This window comes from Halichoerus grypus, chromosome 1 (genome assembly GCF_964656455.1).
Source record: "Halichoerus grypus chromosome 1, mHalGry1.hap1.1, whole genome shotgun sequence".
In the NCBI taxonomy this organism is placed as follows: Eukaryota; Metazoa; Chordata; class Mammalia; order Carnivora; family Phocidae; genus Halichoerus; species Halichoerus grypus.
Window position 1 is genome coordinate 57521701 of NC_135712.1, and position 21364 is coordinate 57543064.

At 37.3% G+C, this 21364-nt stretch overlaps 1 protein-coding gene across 1 annotated transcript in view; it reads right to left on the reverse strand.

Moving 5' to 3' along the window:
• Positions 1-21364, reverse strand: part of SLC9C1 (solute carrier family 9 member C1) — a 74198-nt gene that overhangs the window by 25453 nt on the left and 27381 nt on the right. The window contains exons 10-14 of the mRNA XM_078058969.1: positions 14747-14828; positions 12021-12187; positions 10132-10257; positions 7117-7214; positions 3789-3908 (exon numbers count right to left, since the gene is read on the reverse strand). Of these exons, the coding sequence (XP_077915095.1) occupies positions 3789-3908; positions 7117-7214; positions 10132-10257; positions 12021-12187; positions 14747-14828 (593 nt within the window). The remainder of the gene's footprint in view (positions 1-3788; positions 3909-7116; positions 7215-10131; positions 10258-12020; positions 12188-14746; positions 14829-21364) is intronic.

The following is a 21364-nucleotide window of genomic DNA, read 5'->3' on the forward strand; positions in this document are numbered from 1 at the left end:
TTCTTCAATTTCTTTCATCAATGTCTTATAGTAATCAGTGTACAGGTCTTTTGCCTCCTTGGTTAAATTTATTCCTAGGTATTTTATTCATTTTGATGCAATTATAAATGGGATTTTCTTAATTTCCCTCTTTTGTCATTAGCTGCTGATGTTTGTATATTGATTTTGTATCCTGTAACTTTACTGAATTTCTTTATTAGTTCTACCTTTTTCTGGTGGAGTTCTTAGGATTTTCTGTATATATCATGACATCTGCAAAAGATGTCAGTTTTACTCATTTCTTTCTGATTTGGATGACTTTTTTTTTCTTGCCTAATTACTCTGGCTAGGACTTCCAATACTATGTTTAATAAAAATGATGAGAGTGGGCCTCCTTATCTTGTTCCTGATCTCAGAGGAAAAGTTTTCAGCCTTCAGCTTTTCACTGTTGAATATGATGTTAGCTGTGTGATTGTCACATAGGGCCTTTGTTGAGGTACACCCCTTTTTTACCCAGTTTGTTGAGAGTCATAATTTATATTTACCCCTTTTTATCTTGTGTATCCATTATTGTAGTTATATTAGTTTTTTTAATACTTTTGACTTTTAACCTTTATGCTAGATTTTAATGTGATTTACCACCATTGTTACAATATTAGAGTAGCCTGAATTTTATATTATTTATTTTTTTAAGATTTTATTTATTTATTCATGAGAGACAGAGAGAGAGGCAGAGGCAGAGGGAGAAGCAGGCTCCCTGCTGAGCAGGGAGCCTGATGTGGGACTTGATCCCAGAACCCTGGGATCATGGCCTGAGCTGAAGGCAGACGCTTCACGGACTAAACCACCCAGGCTCCCTAGAGTAGCCTGAATTTTATTATATATTTATCTTTACCAGTGAGATTTATGCTTTCATATGTTTTTCTGTTACTAATAGGGGGTGTGTCCTCTGGATGGCAATCACAAAAGTCAGGGTGCCAAACTCTTGCACAAGTTCATTTCAGGTAGACACTGTCCTTGCAAGCTCATTAAGAACTGTTTCGTTGTCTGCTCTAGTCTTCTGGATCTTGTGGACATAAGCCCAATTAGCTCTCAGAGCAGGTGTTTTGGGGGCCCATCTCTCAAGCGGAAGTCTTAAAAGTTGGAGCACTAGATGTTGGGTCCAAACCCTTTACTTCTCATGGAGAAGCTGGGGGCCATGAGTTCCCTTCTGATCACATGCCTCGATGCCAGGGGGTGAGTTTTATGCTGAGAGTGTGTCTCAGTCTTTCCTACCTGTTTCAGTGTAGGTATTCTCTCATTAGTCTGATGTGTAAGAATCACTCAGCTAGTTTATGGATTTCTTTGAGAGGGAAGTGATCCATATGTGGCTGTAGATTTGGTGTGTTGATGGAAGAGTTAAGTTCAGGAGCCTCCAACATCTTATCTTGGACAAAATACAGACTGCTTTTCTTTATTTCTTTCAGGAATAAAGTCATATCTGGCACAGCATTGCACTTGATGTTACCTTTTGCTTAAATCTATAATTGACTATACTTTGACTTGTTTCTGTCAGATAGATGAATTGAAAGGGATATAATGGGGATTGCTTACAATTCCTTTAAATCTTTAATGTTGGTGTTAATTTCTTTACTCCTGGAATACTATATTGCTTCTTATGACTATTTTGGCCAGGGTTCCACTTGGTCACTTGGACCTTCCTGCCATAATTCTTATTCTATAGGTCAGCAAGAAAATGTGAATGTTCAGTTACACACGGACTATATTCATCCCAAGTATACACTTGGGAGATTTAGAGAAATAATCACACAGTGGACTTGCTGGATTACTATGGAATGAAGCAGACTGGGTCAGAGATTCCATATATCATCTAGCCTAAATCTTCCTCTCTAACTTGAGAACTATGATAGCATTTCAAGCCTCGGTCTTTTGTTTGTTTGTTTATATTCCCCCCTAAGTCTTTTAAAAAGTCTGAGTATTCTCTTTTTTCCCAGTGAAAAGTAACTCTTTTAGTAAAGTGACTAAAGGCCCATCTGAGAAAAGAGTGAGGGAATATTTATCCTATGTACTTGTGGTGTTCGTGTAGACCTTTACGAAGGCTTTAAAATTAGGAATGAATCAAGTCCTATATACATTTGTGGTTTTCCATGTAATTACCGTATCATTCTATGACTCACAGAGAATTGAATGACTTCCTTTTATTCAATTATGAAGGCTTTAAAAAACCCTATAATATGAAAATATCTTTCTTGTATTTATTGAGTATGGTAGATTAAGGATGCCACATAATCTTTAACACTTTTATTGAGAAGAGGGGTCTATATTTCCTCCTTTTGAATCTAAGAAAAGAAACTAGGCACCCAAATTGGAAAGGAGCAAGTAAAATTATCTCTATTCATAGATGACATGATCTTATACACAGAAAATCCCAGCAAATTCACAAAACACAGGAGAGCTAATCAATGAATTCAGCAAAGCTTCAGAATACAAAGTCAATATACAGAAATCATACACTAGGAATGAACAATCCTAAAATGAAATTAAGAAAGCAATTTCATTTATAATAACATCAAAAAAGAAAAAATATAAATATAGGATTAACTTTAATCAAAGACTTGTATGCTGAAAACTACAAGACATTCCTGAAAGAAATTAAAGAAGATCTAAATAAACGAAAAGTCACCTCATGTTCATGAATTGGAAAGCTTAATATTGTTAGGATGGCGATATTGAAGATTCAGTGCAATCCCCGTGAAAGTCTCAAAGACATTATTTTTTTGCAAAACTAAGCAAATCCTAAAATTTATATGGAATTACATTTATATATAACATTCCACATTGTTACACCAATCTTGAAAAAGAAAGTAAAGTTGATAAACTTATATTTCCTGATTTCAAAATTGTCTAGCAGCTGTGGAAAACAATTTGGTGGTTCCTCGATAAGTTAAACATAAAATTATCATATGATCCCACAATTTCACTCTTAGGTGCATAGCCAAAAGGTGGAAAGCAGGTATTCAAATACTTGTACACGAATGTTCATAACAGCACTGTTCTCAATAGCTAAAAGGTGAAAACAACCCAAATGTCCATCGACTGATGAGTGGGTAAACAAAATATGATATATCTGTATTATTCAGCCATAAGAAGGAATAAATCTTGATACATGTTACAAAGTGGATGAAACTTATGTTACTGATACATTCTACCGTGTGGATGAAAAACCTTATGCTGAGTGAAAGAAGCCAGAAACAGAAAGCTATATATTGTACGATTCTAGTGATATGAAACATTCAGAACAGGTAAATTCATAGAGACAAAGCCAACTAGTCCATGCAAGAGCTAGGGGGCAGGAGGAGTAATAGGGAGCGACTGCTTAATGGGTGCTGGATTTACACTGGGGGCAATAAAAATGTTGTGGATTTTGATCGAGATGATGGTTGCCCAACATAAGGAATGTGTTAAATAACATGGAAGGATACACTTAAAAATGGTTAATCTTGTTATATGAAATTTACTTCAATAATAAAAAAAAGTTATTATACTATCTCTTTTTTTCTTCAAGTAACTTTTTGTATGTATATAAGTGATTTAATTGTAAACTACTCCAAAATATTTTCCAACGTATTCAGGATATGAATTTATTTTTTAAATTTTTCGTGCAGCTTCAACTTTCAACCCTGAGATCAAGAGTTACATGCTCTACCAACTGAGCCAGCCAGGAGCTCCCAGGATATAAATTAAAAAAAATAAAAATGGTATTTAAAATCAGTATAATAGCATTTCTAGTAAGGTTCAAAATCACTTACCTTGATGGGATTCCTTTTTCTTTTTTAGTGTTATACACCCAATTGAGCAATACTTTTCTAATAAAGGAAAGAAGTTTTTTGCTTTCAGAATAATTCTTTATTGTCTCAGGACTCATATATCTGGGGGAAAAAAGAAGTAATCATTAAACATGCTTTAAAATTTGGGGAATAGATTTAATGCAGTATTGTCAGAAAGCAGGAAGATGATTTTGTCCATTGATAACTGGAAATAGGACACTTTCATGAGCATAGGTCCAAGTCACAAAGTTGTAGATACAAGTAGATATGTAATTATTAATTTAGATTCTGGGGCTCACTCATTAAAGAGAGAGTATAAAAAGTCAGAGATACATGGTTTAAAATAGAGAGGTCAGGTTCAGGGAAGAAAAGGATAACATGATTCAAATACATCCAGGTGTTCATGTTGTATCCCCCATTATCTGGTGAGGCAATGAACAAATTACCTCATTAAAATGTTTGCTCTACAAAACAGACATGAAAATATCCATGCCAGTTGGGAATAATTAAATAAGAAAGTATATATGAAGCATTCAGCCCATCTTACACATCCTCTTATCTCTTTGATGTTACCTTCTGGGCAGGTAGCTGGGGAATTAATAGACAAAATACAAGTGGTAAGTAAAGACTTAATGGTTAGTTGGAGAAGTTAGTGGTCCTAAAACCCCAAAAGACAGTTTGGTGCACATATCCCATTGTCTCTAGGTTTCTGCTGGTTTTTCTATCGAGGTAGCTCATATCTATGTGCTACGATTTGGTCTTAGCCAAATCCCTTGGTTTTCGTTATCTTAATTGGAAGGGGGATAGGGCTTTGTCCTTGGGTCTGAGACCCTACTTTAAAATATGGCTTAATTGGAGGGTGTTGGTGACTTAAATTCAAAGGTGGACCTTGTCCTTCCTATTGACTATACTGTTCTTACTCTGAAATTTAAGCAGTTTCTCTGCTATGGGGATACAGATGTAATTGAAAAGAAGGAAGTCATTCAATTCTCTGTGATTCATAGAATGATATGGTAATTACATGGAAAACCACAAATGTATATAGGACTTGATTCATTCCTAATTTTAAAAATATTTGTTGAACCTATCATGCTTGCTAAAAGCTGGGGAGAAACCATGAACAACTATAGATCTCTGCCCTTAAGGATCCAGCAGACTAAGGGAGTAAAACATGCAAGTAACAATTGCAGTAAACTAGGGGGTGTTGCTATGGAGATAATAACGAATAGGGCACTCTAGATCCAGCAAGTGGGGGGCATTTAAGGTAGTGTTGGGGAATCAGGAAACCTTCCTGAAATAATTAATGTCTCAGCTAAAATCTGGTCATTTCTTAAGTTCTCATGAATCCTAAAATTCTGTGATATCAGTAATTCAGGCTCCTGAATTCCTATTTTTTATCATCACATTCCCTGCTTAGACCTGATTTAGGAAGACAGTTGTGATCTCTTTAATTGGATAGTGAGGCAGCTTAAACTTCCAATGCGAGCTTCCCAAGGGGCTACTGATAGGAATGGCAGGCAAGTTGCAAAGTCAACTCCAAGGCAAGTACTGACTACTAAGTGTAATTAACAGGAAGTTCTCTGGGGATTGGAACACAATTCCACCTATCCTACTATCCTGATATTCCCCATAGTGCCTGTCATATACATTTGCCCATATTAGTATGTAATATTTATCTCTTTAATGTATCACAAAAAATAATATATTCTAAAATGTGCCTTTGTTGTCCACTAGGAATCCTTCCAACCCTTTAACTCCCTTCTCCCCACTGTTGACCTCCTTTCTCTGGGTCTTCATAGGCATATATTGCTTCTGCCTTCTTGGAGGATTTAAAGAGGAAAAATCAAGGCAATGGGTTGAATTGCTCTATACTGCTTTTTTTTTTTTATATTAACTTCTCCTGAGCAATGCAGCAATAATGCTTTTCAGCATGTTATTTATTCATCCATTTAAAAACTTTCACTGTACACTGTGCATCTGTCTTCTTTAAAGAGTGCATAATATTGTTTCTAAGTGATCACATTTGCCCAGTCCTCTTTGCCAGTCTCTTTCCCATAAGCATTTGAATGGTCTAGAGCGAGGGGGCAAATGGAAGCCCTTGTCCTTACACCTCACTCATCAAGAAAATAAAATTTTAAGTAAGATGTATTATATCTTCCTACCTTGACAAGCATGTCATAATGATTTGTATGGCTAGGTTTGAAATGGAATCTCTTATACTCTTTGAAATCTGTACTTAAACTGCAATGAGATTGTGCTCCAGCATCTGGCTGCTTCTCTTCCCGCACACGGTTTATCCCTCTCTGTGCTGCAAGCCAGTACTCGTGAGTGGACACCATGCTGGGGCTTCTCTTAGCTTTCAGGCTATGCACACCAAAGGCCCAGTTTGCTTGCGAGATAATGGCCCAGGGGAAAGGCCCAAGAAGACCTTACAAATGAGCTTTGGGACCATTCGAGCAGGGAATTTTGGTGTCTTTAGTACCAGGAGTGTGGTTTATTTTATTTTATTATTTTATTTTTTATTTTTTAAAAGACTTTATTTATTTATTTGTCAGAGAGAGAGAGAGAGAGAAAGCATAAGCAGGGGGAGTGGCAGGCAGAGGGAGAAACAGGCTCCCTACTGAGCAGGGAGCCCAATGTGGGACTCGATCCCAGGACCCTGGCATCATGACCCGAGCTGAAGTCAGTCGCCTAACTGACTGAGCCACCCAGGCATCCCAGGAGTGTGGTTTAGAACAAGAAGATATGTTATGTCCGGTCTTTGGGTGGACATCGTTGTAGCTACATGGCAGTTTAACTCTTCCCTTGGCCCACTCATATATCCTTTGTCCTTCCAACGGGATCTGAGGCTACTGTCTCACATGCAGACTTCAAGGAACTCATTGCGTACTACATAGGCTTACAGCAAAAGAAGCTATTACAAAAATATGCTGGGTATTAAGAGAGAATATGCATTGGGAAGATGTGCCTGGAGGAATTAAGGGAGTCTTTGACCTTAGTGAGGCATTCAAGCAGTCTAAAAGGAAGAGCATTTTACCACAGCTCAGCTTTGGGGGCAAAAGGAGGAAAAGAAAAGCATCTTAGTTGGCAGCAGCAACAGGTTCAAATGCACAGAAGTCTGAATAAGCAGAGCAAACTGGGAAACTGAACATAAGTGATCTGGCCTGATTTGGGGCTGCAGAGCAGGCAGCGGCTCAAACACGTAATCCTGGATGATCCCAAGTTACCAGAAAGAGCAAGAAAACTCACTTGCACAATTTCCTAAATGCAGTGGCCTAGGATGGAAGGCTTCTCTTGCCAATGTACTTACTCTCCCTTCTTCTCTCCAAAGCTTCCCGCTGCACCTACCAGCACCTGGACTGCACTCTGGGACAGAGTCTCATTCCTATATTGTCTCTGGTAGCTTGCCTAAAAGAAATGTGCAAATTATTATATAGCATGGGTAACAATAACAACTTAATATTTTCTTTATGGAAAAATAGTCTGTAGAAAGAAGTCAAAATCCCTAAATATCTACCATCTCTATAAAAACACTGTTTCTATGCAGTCCAGACCTCGCAATCAGTGCAGAAGGTCCGTCTGGGCTTTGGGTAAAACCAAACTGGTTCTGTGGGAAACTAGATTCCTGCTAGATGTTAATTAGGCTTTCAAAAATAAGTGGTGTTCTGTGGCCACTTAAACGGCCAAATAAATATGGGAATTTCCTGCTGCAAGTATATCCTCATCTTAACGGTTTATAATGCATATTAGAAAATCAAAGACTTTGAGAAATCCTATAGTAGAGAATCCTGGTTTATATCTTTAATTTCATTTTCCCAAATATGTTGACAACACAACTCTGTTGTCTCCAGTCTGTTATAAGCGTTAAATGAACTGCCGCTGTTGTACAGAAAACAGTCATTTGCTCACTTGGCCCATATATCGAGAGCCCACTTTGCTTCTGGCACCACCTCTGATGCTGAGAGGCCGCTGTCCGGCACTGCCCCGGCCCCAGGGTGCTGAACACTGTCAAAATCACTGTCTGGACTAACTTCCTAAATTGGAATGTATCATATAACTAAAGACTTTTGCTTCCATAGAACATGACTTGTCTGCACAATCATGTATGGATTTTTTTAAACATTTTTATTTATTTATTTGTCAGAGAGAGAGAGAGAGAGCACAAGCAGGGGGAGGGGCAGGCAGAGCAGGCTCCCCACTGAGCAAGGAGCCCAACGTGGGACTTGATCCCATGACCCTGGGATCATGACCCGAGTCGAAGGCAGACGCCTAACCGACTGAGCCACCCAGGCGTCCCTCATTTATGGATATTAAAATGCAGCTTTGCTCTTGAGGGATCCCAGAAAGGGGTAAAACTAATTTTAAGAATGAGGGAACAAAGTTTATTTGTCTGTAACACAGGAACTCAACAGAGTAACACTGTTCTTCTTAAACTTAAAGTACTTATAAAATAATGTGAGATTAACATATTTTCAATATCCTCGAAGGTAAACACCATAGTTTGTAGAAAAATAAGGAAGCTGAAAGTAGTATGGAACTCATGAAAGCTTAGCAACACAAATGACAAAACAGACTCTAGAAAAATGTTAATTCTTAAATGATCATTCATACCAAAATGTAAGAAGAATTTAGAGAATGGTTGATTCCCTAAAATAACTGCCATTTATTGAGCTCCCTACCATACTATTAAATTAACTGATTTATATATATTTTGCAAAGAATCATTTAATCCTTACAGGAAATTTATGGGGAAGATATTCTAATCTGCATTTCACAGAGAGAAAACTGAGGCTCAAAGAGTTAAGTATTTTTCCGAAGATCACATGAGAAACTCAGTTCTCTCTGAATTTAAAGCCTGTCTCCCCTTCCCCCTGTTATATGTGGGGGATGCCTCCTCTCCTGTACCACTGTCTCATCATGCTGTGCTTCCTCTTCTAATGTACAACAGTAGAGAAGGTATTGCCCAGTTAATAATAACTGGCTGAGATTTAAATAAAAGCTCTCAAAGCTTTGAGAAGTATAATAAACTAGTTAATATTATGGTTGGAGCAGTAAGCATTAGAATTGAGGTTGCAGAAACCAAATTGGCAAATGAAGGTAAACATGAAAATATGTCTAGAACAAAGAAGGGCTAAAAAGATGCGAGATGAGATAAAGAGCTGGAGAACAGAACAGAAAGATCCAACCTACTTTAAAAAAATAGGATTTCCTGGTTAAGACCCAATACATAGCACAAAATCAACAAAGATATAATGGTAGAAAACAAACATTTAGGGAAAAGTATGTGGAACGTATATTGCAGAAAAAATAGAATATCACAAGTGGAAAAAATCTAGGAGGTCTTGCAGTTAGCATTTTCCTCTTTTACAAGTGGGGAGAATAAAGACTAAAAAGAGTTAAGTCCTGAGTCACATTATTAATGAAAGCAAGACTTAAAATGGAGTCTCCTGTATTGATTTGGAGGGTTCTTGTATACTATATAAATTAAAAATCTGGAAGTGACTCAAAGATATGATATCATAAAATCTGCTGGTGGAACAAAGCACTATATGGGCATAAGTTCATCCTTCATGGCACTGCCTCAATTGCTTAAAGAAATTATTTAGGTCCTTGGAAAAGCTGCCTTTGAGAGTCAACCTCTCTGCCAGGACTAATGCTGAAGAGAGAACAATCATACCCTATAGACCTTCCATTTCCCAAGTTAGAATGAATACGTAGAACGCTTGGAATTCTGTATGGCTGGAATAGCCAAGACATGCATGAGAGTTCCATATGCAATGAGGAAGACCCACCATGAACATTTTGAGAGCATGAGTCATGGCAACGAGTCCATATCCTGACCTGGATAGTAAAATGGTAATTAGGCTATTAGCAATTTCCCACAGAGTCCAGCATGCTGCTGTGCCACAGAATTTCTCTAACTTTTATCCAAGATTTGATCTGAAGACTAGTCTCTACCTGCAGTTATTAGCAGAGTTGGTGGTATCTTTCATGAAAAACTGGTGTGGACCTAGCGATGGGCAGTGTTGTGGAAATGGCTGCATAACACACCTGAAGGTTGAGTTCCTCTGTAATTCCTGCCTTGGGGTCTGTGAAATTCCCAAATCCACCTTTATTTAGGCTAATTTGGATGGATCTATTTCCCTTTTCCTTCTTTTGGCAGTCAAACGAATTCCTAAGATAACGCCAAACTTCCCTTTGCCTTTGTAACAATCTATTAAGCTATGCAGGTAAGCCTAATCAAGATGTCTTTAGTGAAGGAAAACGTTTTCAGGATAATTTTAGGCCCAGATATCATTTTAAAAGTGTATGATCAAGTACTAACTATTTGTGCCGACAAGAGACGCCTGTTGGCCAGCTCCATTGCTTCGATGTTAAGGGTCTCATCTATTTCCTTGTTACAGTCTCGACATGTCACCTTTTGATGTTCTGTTGGGTCTCCTTGGCTCAACTAAGTGAAACAGAAATAAAAACAAACAAAAAAATAACACACGAATATTAACATACTGTTTATCATAACCCTCAAGCAATTCACCTAAAAATTTAGTTTGAAAAACTATAGAAAATCTGTTAAATACAGAAAAAGTGTTCAGATGAGTTTCCTCATCATTTCACAGTTATCTAGAAGGTAAAATAATTGCCAGTTTTGGAGGAAAGGAGTTATGTCATATTTTTATGTTTACATGGCATTATTGACATTTTATAAAAGCGACCACATATATGATCCCACTTTAAACCAATGGTTCTGGAAGTGTGGTCCCTCAGCAGCCTCAGTGTCACGTGGAAATTGTTAGAAATGAATATTCTCAGACCCCAACACAGACCTGCTAAATCAGAAAGAACAGGGCAGCAATCTGTGGTTTTATAAACCCATTCCATGATTCTTGCTGCTGATAAAATTTGATAATCACTGCCTTAACCTCATCACTTAAGGTAGAGTAGAAGGTGAACTTAGCATTGGGAGATGGGGATTATGGATAACTTCACTTTACAGTTGAGAAAAGCTGAAGCTTAGAGAAAATAGAAGATTTGCTCAAGATCACAAAGCTATTTATTAAGTGACAAAGCCAGGATACGAACCCAGATTTTCTGAGTCCAAGGCCAGTGCTCTATCTATAATACCATAATATCCCCCATGTTTAATTATCTGCCTTCTGAAACAGATCAAGTATCAGAGTGGTGGCCTCAACCTTGACTTTGCACTAGAATCAGCTGGGTCAATGGAATAAAAACACATATTCCTGGGACCCACCAGACCATCTGCATTATTAGCATCTCCTCAGTGGGGCTGGGAAATAAAGCCATATTTTGATAAGCTTTCTAGATGAATCTGATGCAGTCAGATTAGCAAAAAGCCACAATTGGGAGCTACTATAGAAAATAATTGGATTTGACTTGGTACTTGTCTTATCCAGAAATCCCGGCAAGATTCTGTAGGCAGAGGGCTTGGTTCTGAGTCCCCATCCGGAGCTTCAAGCACTGGTTAGTGGATATGAAATGGATTTTGGGGAATCCTACTTTATAGAAACCAATTATCTTATTTCTATACTCCTAGAAGTTGGCTCCTTCTCCTATTGTATGACTCAGCAAAACATTGCAAAAACTGCGTCATACAGTATGCATTGAAACATTGCATTGAAAACTGGATGTAACAGAGGAGATAACAAAGCAACAGTAGCATTGAGAAGATTCCAGAACAACTTTTATTATTTCTCCTTATGGCAGCCATGACTGATTGGGGAGTTACATACCCTTCAGTGATTCAAGAAGTCTCACCACGGAGATTCTAAAGCATATCTCAGAAGCAGGAGGTGACATCTCACCCACACCTAAACTTATGATACTGGCTTTGAATTCTATTTGATATCAAAAAATAATATTAATCATAAGTGAGGGGCTAGCAAGTACTTGATAGTGTAAACAAATGCTAAGTAAATGCTGAACAAAGGCACCTGTTCACTGTCAATCTAATAAAAAACTAGGCATTTTCTCAGGCTCACTCTCCTCTTTTATGGCACCTTTTATAGGGAGCTCCAAAGCACTGCTCCTTCTTTTGAATTTACAACACTAAGATTCCTTTCTATTATGACAGTGGATTACCAATACAACTTCTCCGTCAATTACCAGTATTAAAACTGTGAATATTTGTAACATTTAGACTTCAGGTAATGATATCTACTTTGAAGGAGTAAACAAAGGATATGACTTGCTTACCGCATATGGGTTTTGAAGTATAATTGCTTTCTCAACCATATTCCAATCCGCATTAGCAAGATCTTTGTCAAATTTGAGTGCAGAGGCTGCAGATTTGGTTAGCTCTTGAAAGTGTTGAAATGTACAATAAAGTGATTTAGATTTTGTTGATGTGACATCACGAAGACCTTTGGTACGAAAAGTATGTTTTATCAATAATAAGGATACCACCATTTTAATATGGATTATACAGTTTCCTTTTGTGTCTACTGTCACAACTATTTTTTATTGAAGTTAAAGACTCAACATAAATTGTATAATAATGGAAACATTAACAATTTCAAGCTTTTCTACTTTCGTACTCCTCAGAATAATAACAGTAATAGTTAATATTTATTGAGTGCTTACCATATGCTGAGAAAACACTTCTCAGCACATTGAACATATGAAGTCTTTGATTACCTTACCCATTGTTTAAAAGTCCCTTTTCCCGGTTTGATAGATGAGGAGACAGAAGAATAGAGGTGTAATGATTAATTTTATGTGTCAACTTGACTGGGCTACAGGATACCCAGATATTTGGTAATATTATTCTAGGTGTGTCTGTGAAGGTGTTTCTGGATAAGAATAACATTTAAATTGGTAGACTGGGTAAAGCAGATTGCCCTCCTCACTGCCAGCAAGCCTCATCCAAACCATTGGAGTCCTGAATAGAACAAAAAAAAAATTCACTCTCTGCTTTATGGTCTTTGAGTTGAGACATCAGTCCTCTCCTGCCTTTGCATTTGGACAAGAAGTTACGCTACTGGCTTTCCTGGATCTCAGACTTTTGGACTGAAGATCTTGGACTTCTTAGCTTCCATGATCACGTGCACTAATTTCCTATAATAATATAATATATACACGTACACAGAATAGATGACCCATACATATATAGGAGATACATATGTAGGAGATATACATGTAGGAGATATATATCTGTGTATATGTATATCTATACTTCCTACATACATATCCCTGACATATGTATCCCATATATATGTATATATTTACAAATATACAGAATATAGGTAAATATACATATATTTAGGAAATACCTATGTAGGAAGTATCAATATAGATATATACATATATATATATATCCTACCTAAATGTAATGTCATGTATACACACACACACACACACAAACACACACACACACATATATATATGATAAGTATATATATTTATCTCCAGACCTCATTAAGGTTTGAAGGACTCTTCCTATCAGACACAAATTCGTTTTTATGACCCATAGAAGCTTCCTTGGAAAGCAATAATGTTCCATGAGCAAATGTTCACTGCTCTCAATGCAAATAAACTCGTGCTCCTCAATAAGAATTTTAAGTTTATTTAGCTGCTAAGTAGAACATATGATACTCTTTGCAAAACTCCCCCTCTTTAATCTTTTCTTCCCAATTTACTGTGTTAAGGCTCAGAGAATTTTAAAAAGAAAAGAGAAAAGGTTTGCTGCAAATACAAGGAAGGAAGGCAGATTGGGTAATGATTAGTCATCCATAAAGATGGAGTCTCAAGACTGATTAAAAATGCCATTAGAATGAAAGCTCTGTGTAACAGAAGGGGTGATAGAGCATTTGGGAATATAATGGATTGAAAGCATCAGGGTTATTTGTTTCTAGTTCCTCATGCCATTACCTCGTTGCATGACCTTGGGCAGGAACTTTTAACTCTCTAGATCTCCATTCTTCCCTTGTTAAAAAGTAGACGATGAAAATGGGCATACTGTATAAGGCAATTGCCTCCTACAACTGCTATTTCTGCTTCTATGCTCCTCATACCATGCAATCAGTTATCCACAGAACAATAGTTAACCATATAATTACATTTACTTGCTTAAAACTGGCCAAGGAACTCCTCTTGCCCTTAGAATAAAATCTTAAAATCCGAGGCCCTTCATTACTTAACTCCTTTCTACCTCTCCCATCTGGACATTCTCCACTATCTGCTTGTTCTCAAAGGGTCAAACCCTCTTTCCTTGAACACACTCAGTTTCTAGCTTCCTCAGGAACCTAGCACCCATTGAATTTTCTATCTTATGTATGTGTGATTTGTTTACTTTGATGTGCATATGACTCTCTGATCCTGCCTCATATGACCTGTTAACTGTCTGTTTCTCCTTTCTCCAATGTAAGCTCCATGGATATAGAAATCCTGTCTGTCTTCATAATGCATCATTATCAGTTAGAATAGTGCCTGGCAGATAGAAGGCTTTCAATAAAAGTTTGTTGAATAATTGAATAAACTTATTGTATTATTTTATTTAAACTAGACTAATGCAAATAAGTAATCTTTTTAAATTTACAAGCTTATTGGCCTAAACTGTTCATATGCTTTTTTAAAAAATTTATTTATTTGAGAGAGACAGAGATAGTGAGAGAGAGCACGAGTGGGAAGGAGGGGGAGAAGCACACTCCCCACTGAGCAGGGCGCCCAATGCAGGGCTTGGTCCCAGGACCCTGGGATCATGACCTGAGCCAAAGGCACCCCTGTTCATATGCTTTAATACACAGATCCAATTTCCTCTTCAATTAGACACTTGATTTTCATTTCTGCGGCTTCTTTCCTCCTTATTAGCAATTCTTTAGCATTTTTAGAATGTCTGTCTCTTCACTCGGGAATAGTAATTACTAGGGGTTACCTAGTAAGTAGTAGGGCTTATCTAGTAATTAGTAATTACTAGGGCTTACCTAGTTTACTAACTGCCATTGGCAAAATAAATCTATTGACAATCAAGGTAACTAAGCATACTGACACTCCATGAAATAATACCTAGAATAGAAAGAAAAATACAAAGTAAGTATTTATGATAATTTCTTGTAATATATTCTATATTTACCAGTGTAAATTAAACTAGATTGTACTAGGTCGATAAACTCTCATAGTAGGAGAGAATTTGAATGTCAGGCATGATGAAAGTACTCTGGGGATTCTCTATCTTCCTGCACATATTTTATTCATGTTTTTGGAACAAAATCAAGACTCAAGACATATGATTTGACAAGTAAACATATAGAGACATTGGGGGAAAAAAAAGCTTGTCCCTAAATTCCATTGCTGCACTTCTTGGGCCTTCAGATATTGGGTGCTTCATATATTTTAACCAGTTTAATAGTTGTTTACTATAGGAAATAGGTCTGATATCCATTATTCAGCATGGCCAGAGTCAGAAGTCCACAGGCATAAGTAATTTGCTAAAAGTTCCTGAAGCATTCTAGCATGCCTTCAAAGTTGAGGACCACTAAGTTAGTTAATTTAATAGTAGTACAAGCTAACATCTCTATAGTAAGCGTAGAGCACAATATGTCGGGCTTATTTAATCCTCACTACAATTCTATGAAGTAAATACCAATATTGTCCAATTACACAAGTGGGAAACTCAGGCGGTAACTAACCCATGGTCATTTAACTTGTGAGTCCTAGGGACAAAGTTATTTTTTTATTTTATTTTATTTTATTATGTTATGTTAATCACCATGCATTACATCATTAGTTTTTGATGTAGTGTTCCATGATTCATTGTTCGCGTATAACATCCAGTGCTCCATTTAATACATGCCCTCTTTAATACCCATCACCAGGCTAACCCATCCCCCCACCCCCCTCCCCTCTAGAACCCTCAGTCTGTTTCTCAGAGTCCATAGTCTCTCATGGTTCATCTCCCCCTCCGATTTCCCCCCCTTCATTTTTCCCTTCCTACTATCTTCTTTTTTTTTAACATATAATGTATTATTTGTTTCAGAGGTACAGGTCTGTGATTCAACAGTCTTACACAATTCATAGTGCACACCATAGCACATACCCTCCCCAGTGTCTATCACCCAGCTACCCCATCCTTCCCACCCCCCACCACTCCAGCAACCCTCAGTTTGTTTCCTGAGATTAAGAATTCCTCATATCAGTGAGATCATATGATACATGTCTTTCTCTGATTGACTTATATCGCTCAGCGTAATACCCTCCAGTTCCATCCACGTCATTGCAAATGGCAAGATCTCATTCCTTTTGATGGCTGCATAATATTCCATTGTATATATATACCACTTCTTCTTTATCCATTCATCTGTCGATGGACATCTTGGCTCTTTCCATAGTTTGGCTATTGTGGACATTGCTGCTATAAACATCGGGGTGCACGTACCCCTTCGGATCCCTACATTTGTACCTTTGGGGTAAACCAGTAGTGCAATTGCTGGGTCGTATGGTAGCTCTATTTTCAACTTTTTGAGGAACATCCAGACTGTTTTCCAGAGTGGCTGCACCAGCTTGCATTCCCACCAACAGTGGAGGAGGGTTCCCCTTTCTCCGCATCCCTGCCAACATCTGTCATTTCCTGACTTGTTAATTTTAGCCATTCTGACTGGTGTGAGGTGGTATCTCATTGAAGTTTTGATTTGGATTTCCCTGATCCTGAGTGATGTTGAGCACTTTTTCATGTGTCTGTTGGCCATTTGGATGTCTTCTTTGGAAAAATGTCTGTTCATGTCTTCTGCCCATTTCTTGATTGGATTATTTGTTCTTTGGATGTTGAGTTTGATAAGTTCTTTATAGATTTTGGATACTAGCCCTTTATCTGGTATGTCATTTGCAAATATCTTCTCCCATTCTGTCGGTTGTCTTTTGGTTTTGTTGACTCTTTCTTTTGCTGTGCAAAAGCTTTTTATCTTGATGAAGTCCCAATAGTTCATTTTTGCCCTTGCTTCCCTCGCCTTTGGCGATGTTTCTAGGAAGAAGTTGCTGCGGCTGAGGTCAAAGAGGTTGCTGCCTGTGTTCTCCTCTAGGATTTTGATGGAATCCTGTCTCACTTGTAGGTCTTTCATCCATTTTGAGTCTATTTTTGTGTGTGGTGTAAGGAAATGGTCCAGTTTCATTCTTCTGCTTGTGGCTGTCCAATTTTCCCAACACCATTTGTTGAAAAGACTTTTTTCCACTGGACATTCTTTCCTGCTTTGTCGAAGATTAGTTGACCATAGAGTTGAGGGTCCATTTCTGGGCTCTCTATTCTGTTCCATTGATCTATGTGTCTGTTTTTGTGCCAGCACCATACTGTCTTGATGATGACAGCTTTGTAATAGAGCTTGAAGTCCAGAATTGTGATGACACCAGCTTTGCTTTTCTTTTTCAATATTCCTCTGGCTATTCAGGGTCTTTTCCGGTTCCATACAAATTTTGGATTATTTGTTCCATTTATTTGAAAAAAGTGGATGGTATTTTGATAGGGATTGCATTAAATGTGTAGATTGCTCTAGGTAGCATTGACATCTTCACAATATTTGTTCTTCCAATCCATGAGCATGGAATGTTTCTCCATTTCTTTGTGTCTTCCTCAATTTTTTTCATGAGTATTTTATAGTTTTCTGAGTAGATTCTTTGCCTCTTTGGTTAGATTTATTCCTGGGTATCTCATGGTTTTGGGTGCGATTGTAAATGGGATGGACTCCTTAATTTCTCTTTCTGCTGTCTTGTTGGTGTATAGAAATGCCACTGATTTCTGTGCATTGATTTTATATCCTGCCACTTTACTGAATTCCTGTATGAGTTCTAGCAGTTTTGGAGTGGAGTCTTTTGGGTTTTCCACATAAAGTATCATATCATCTGCAAAGAGTGAGAATTTGATTTCTTCTTTGCCAATTCGGATGCCTTTTATTTCTTTTTGTTGTCTGATTGCTGTGGCTAGGACTTCTAATACTATGTTGAATAGCAGTGGTGATAGTGGACATCCCTGCCGCGTTCCTGACCTTAGGGGGAAAGCTCTGTTTTTCCCCATTGAGAATGATATTCGCTGTGGGTTTTTCATAGATGGCTTTTATGATATTGAGCTATGTACCCTCTATGCCGATACTCTGAAGAGTTTTGATCAAAAAAGGATGCTGTACTTTGTCAAATGCTTTTTCTGCATCTATTGAGAGGATCATATGGTTCTTGTTCTTTCTTTTATTAATGTATTGTATCACATTGATTGATTTGCTGATGTTGAACCAACCTTGCAGCCCAGGGATAAATCCCACTTGGTCGTGGTGAATAATCCTTTTAATGTACTGTTGGATCCTATTGGCTAGTATTTTGGTGAGAATTTTTGCATCCATGTTCATCAAGGATATTGGTCTGTAATTCTCCTTTTTGATGGGTTCTTTGTCTGGTTTTGGGATCAAGGTAATGGTGGCCTCATAAAACGAGTTTGGAAGTTTTCCTTCCATTTCTATTTTTTGGAACAGTTTCAGAAGAATAGGTATTAATTCTTCTTTAAATGTTTGGTAGAATTCCCCTGGGAAGCCATCTGGCCCTGGGCTCTTGTTCGTTGGGAGATTTTTGATTACTGCTTCAATTTCCTTAGTGGTTATAGGTCTATTCAGGTTTTCTATTTCTTCCTGGTTCAGTTTTGGTAGTTGCTACATCTCTAGGAATGCATCTGTTTCTTCCAGATTATCTAATTTGCTGGCATATAGTTGCTCATAATATGTTCTTATAATTGTTTGTATTTCTTTGGTGTTGGTTTTGATCTCTCCTCTTTCATTCATGATTTTATTTATTTGGGTCGTTTCTCTCTTCTTTTTGATAAGTCTGGTCAGGGGTTTATCAATATTATTAATTCTTTCAAAGAACCAGCTCCTAGTTTCGTTGATCTGTTCTACTGTTCTTTTGGTTTCTATTTCATTGATATCTGCTCTAATCTTTATTATTTGTCTTCTCCTGCTGGGTTTAGGCTTTATTTGCTGTTCTTTCTCCAGCTCCTTTAGGTGTAGGGTTAGGTTGTGTATTTGAGACCTTTCTTGTTTCTTGAGAAAGGCTTGTATTGCTATGTACTTTCCTCTTAGGACTGCCTTTGCTACATCCCAAAGATTTTGAACAGTTGTGTTTTCATTTTCATTAGTTTCCATGAAATTTTAAATTCTTTAATTTCCTGGTTGACCCATTAATTCTTTAGTAGGATGCTCTTTAGCCTCCGTGTATTTGAGTTCTTTCCGACTTTTCTCTTGTGATTGAGTTCTAGTTTCAAAGCATTGTGGTCCGAAAATATGCAGGGAATGATCCCAATCTTTTGGTACCAGTTGAGACCTGATTCGTGACCTAGGATGTGATCTATTCTGGAGAATGTTCCATGGGCACTAGAGAAGAATGTGTATTCTGTTGCTTTGGGATGGAATGTTCTGAATATATCTGTGAAGTCCATTTGGTCCAGTGTGTCTTTTAAAGTCTTTATTTCCTTGTTGATCTTTTGCTTAGATGATCTGTCCATTTCAGTGAGGGGGGTGTTCAATTCCCCTACTATTATTGTATTATTATCGATGTGTTTGCCTTTGTTATTAATCGGCTTATATAATTGGCTGCTCCCATGTTAGGGGCATAGATATTTACAATTATTAGATCTTCTTGTTGGAGAGACCCTTTAAGTAGGATATAGTGTCCTTCCTCATCTCTTATTATAGTCTTTGGTTTAAAATCTAATTTGTCTGATATAAGGATTGCCACCCCAGCCTTCTTTTCATGTCCATTAGCATGGAAATGGTTTTCCATTTCCCTCACTTTCAGTCTGGAGGTGTCTTTGGGTCTAAAATGAGTCTCTTGCCAGACAGCATATCGATGGGTCTTGTTTTTTTACCCAATCTGATATCCTGTGTTTTTTGATTGGGGCATTTAGCCCATTTACATTCAGGGTAACTATTTAAAGGCATGAATTTAGTGCCATTGTATTGCCTGTAAGGTGACTGTTACTGTATATTGTCTGTGTTCCTTTCTGGTCTATGTTACTTTTAGGCTCTCTCTTTGCTTAGAGGACCCCTTTCAATATTTCTTGTAGGGCTGCTTTCATGTTTGCAAATTCCTTTAGTTTTGTTTGTCCTGGAAGCTTTTTATCTCTCCTTCTATTTTCAATGACAGCCTAGCTGGATATAGTATTCTTGGCTGCATATTTTTCTCATTTAGTGCTCTGAATATATCATGCCAGTCCTTTCTGGCCTGCCAGGTCTCTGTGGATAGGTCTGTTGCCAATCTAACATTTCTACCATTGTAGGTTACAGATCTCTTGTCCCAAACTGCTTTCAGGATTTTCTCTTTGTCTCTGAGACTCGTAAGTTTTACTATTAGATGTCAGGGTTTTGACTTTTTTATTTGATTTTGAGGGGGGTTCTTTGTGCCTCCTGGATTTTGATGCCTGTTTCCTTCCCCAAATTAGGGAAGTTCTCTGCTATAATTTGCTCCAATATACCTTCTGCCCCTCTCTTTCTTCTTTTTCTGGGATCCCAATTATTCTAATATTGTTTCATCTTATGGTATCACTTATCTCTCGAATTCTGCCCTCGTGATCCAGTAGTTGTTTATCTCTCTTTTTTCTCAGCTTCTTTATTTTCCATCATTTGGTCTTCTATATCATTAATTCTCTTTCTTGCCTCATTTATCCTAGCAGTTAGAGCCTCCATTTTTGATTGCACCTCATTAATAGCCTTTTTGATTTCGACTTGGTTAGATTTTAGTTCTTTTATTTCTCCAGAAAGGGTTTCTCTAATATCTTCTGTGCTTTTTTCAAGCTGAGCTAGTACCTTTATAATTGTCATTCTGAACTCTAGTTCCGACATCTTACTAATGTCTGCTTTGATTAGGTTCCTGGCAGTCGGTACTGCCTCTTTTCTTTTTTTTGAGGTGATTTTTTTCCCTCTTGTCATTTTGTCCAGAGGAGAATAGATGAATGAGAGAACAAAATGCTAACAGGGTAACAATGACCCCAGAAAAATATACACTAAACAAATCAGAAGAGACCTGAAACCGGGGGAAAAGAAAGGGAAAGAAAGAAAAAAGAAAAAGAAAGAAAAAGAAAAAGATAAAAAAAAAGAATATGGTCAGATATGATCAGGCTGGTGCATAGATCAGTGCCACACACTAGATTTTGGGTGTATTTTGGTCTGTTAGAAGAAACTGCCTCCCAAAATTTTAAAGAAAGAAAAACTTATATATGTACAAAAATAAGGGTAAATACGATGAAGGGATGGAATATGACTGTAGAGATGAAAATTATAAAAGATTTTATGAAAGGAATTGATAAGATAAGAAGTTGGTTGAAAAAAGAAAGAAGAGAAATTAAATAAAAAAAAAGGGAGAGAATGTGATCAGGCAGGAGACTAGAACAAAGCCATACACTAGAGATTTAGGGTATATTTTGGTGTATTAGAAGAAACTGTATCCCAAAATTTTAAAGAGAGAACAACTTATATATATACCAAAAATAAGATTAACTACTATGAAGGGATAGAATATGACTCTAAAAATGAAAAATAAAAAAGATTTTTTAAAAAGGGATTGATAAGATGTTGGTT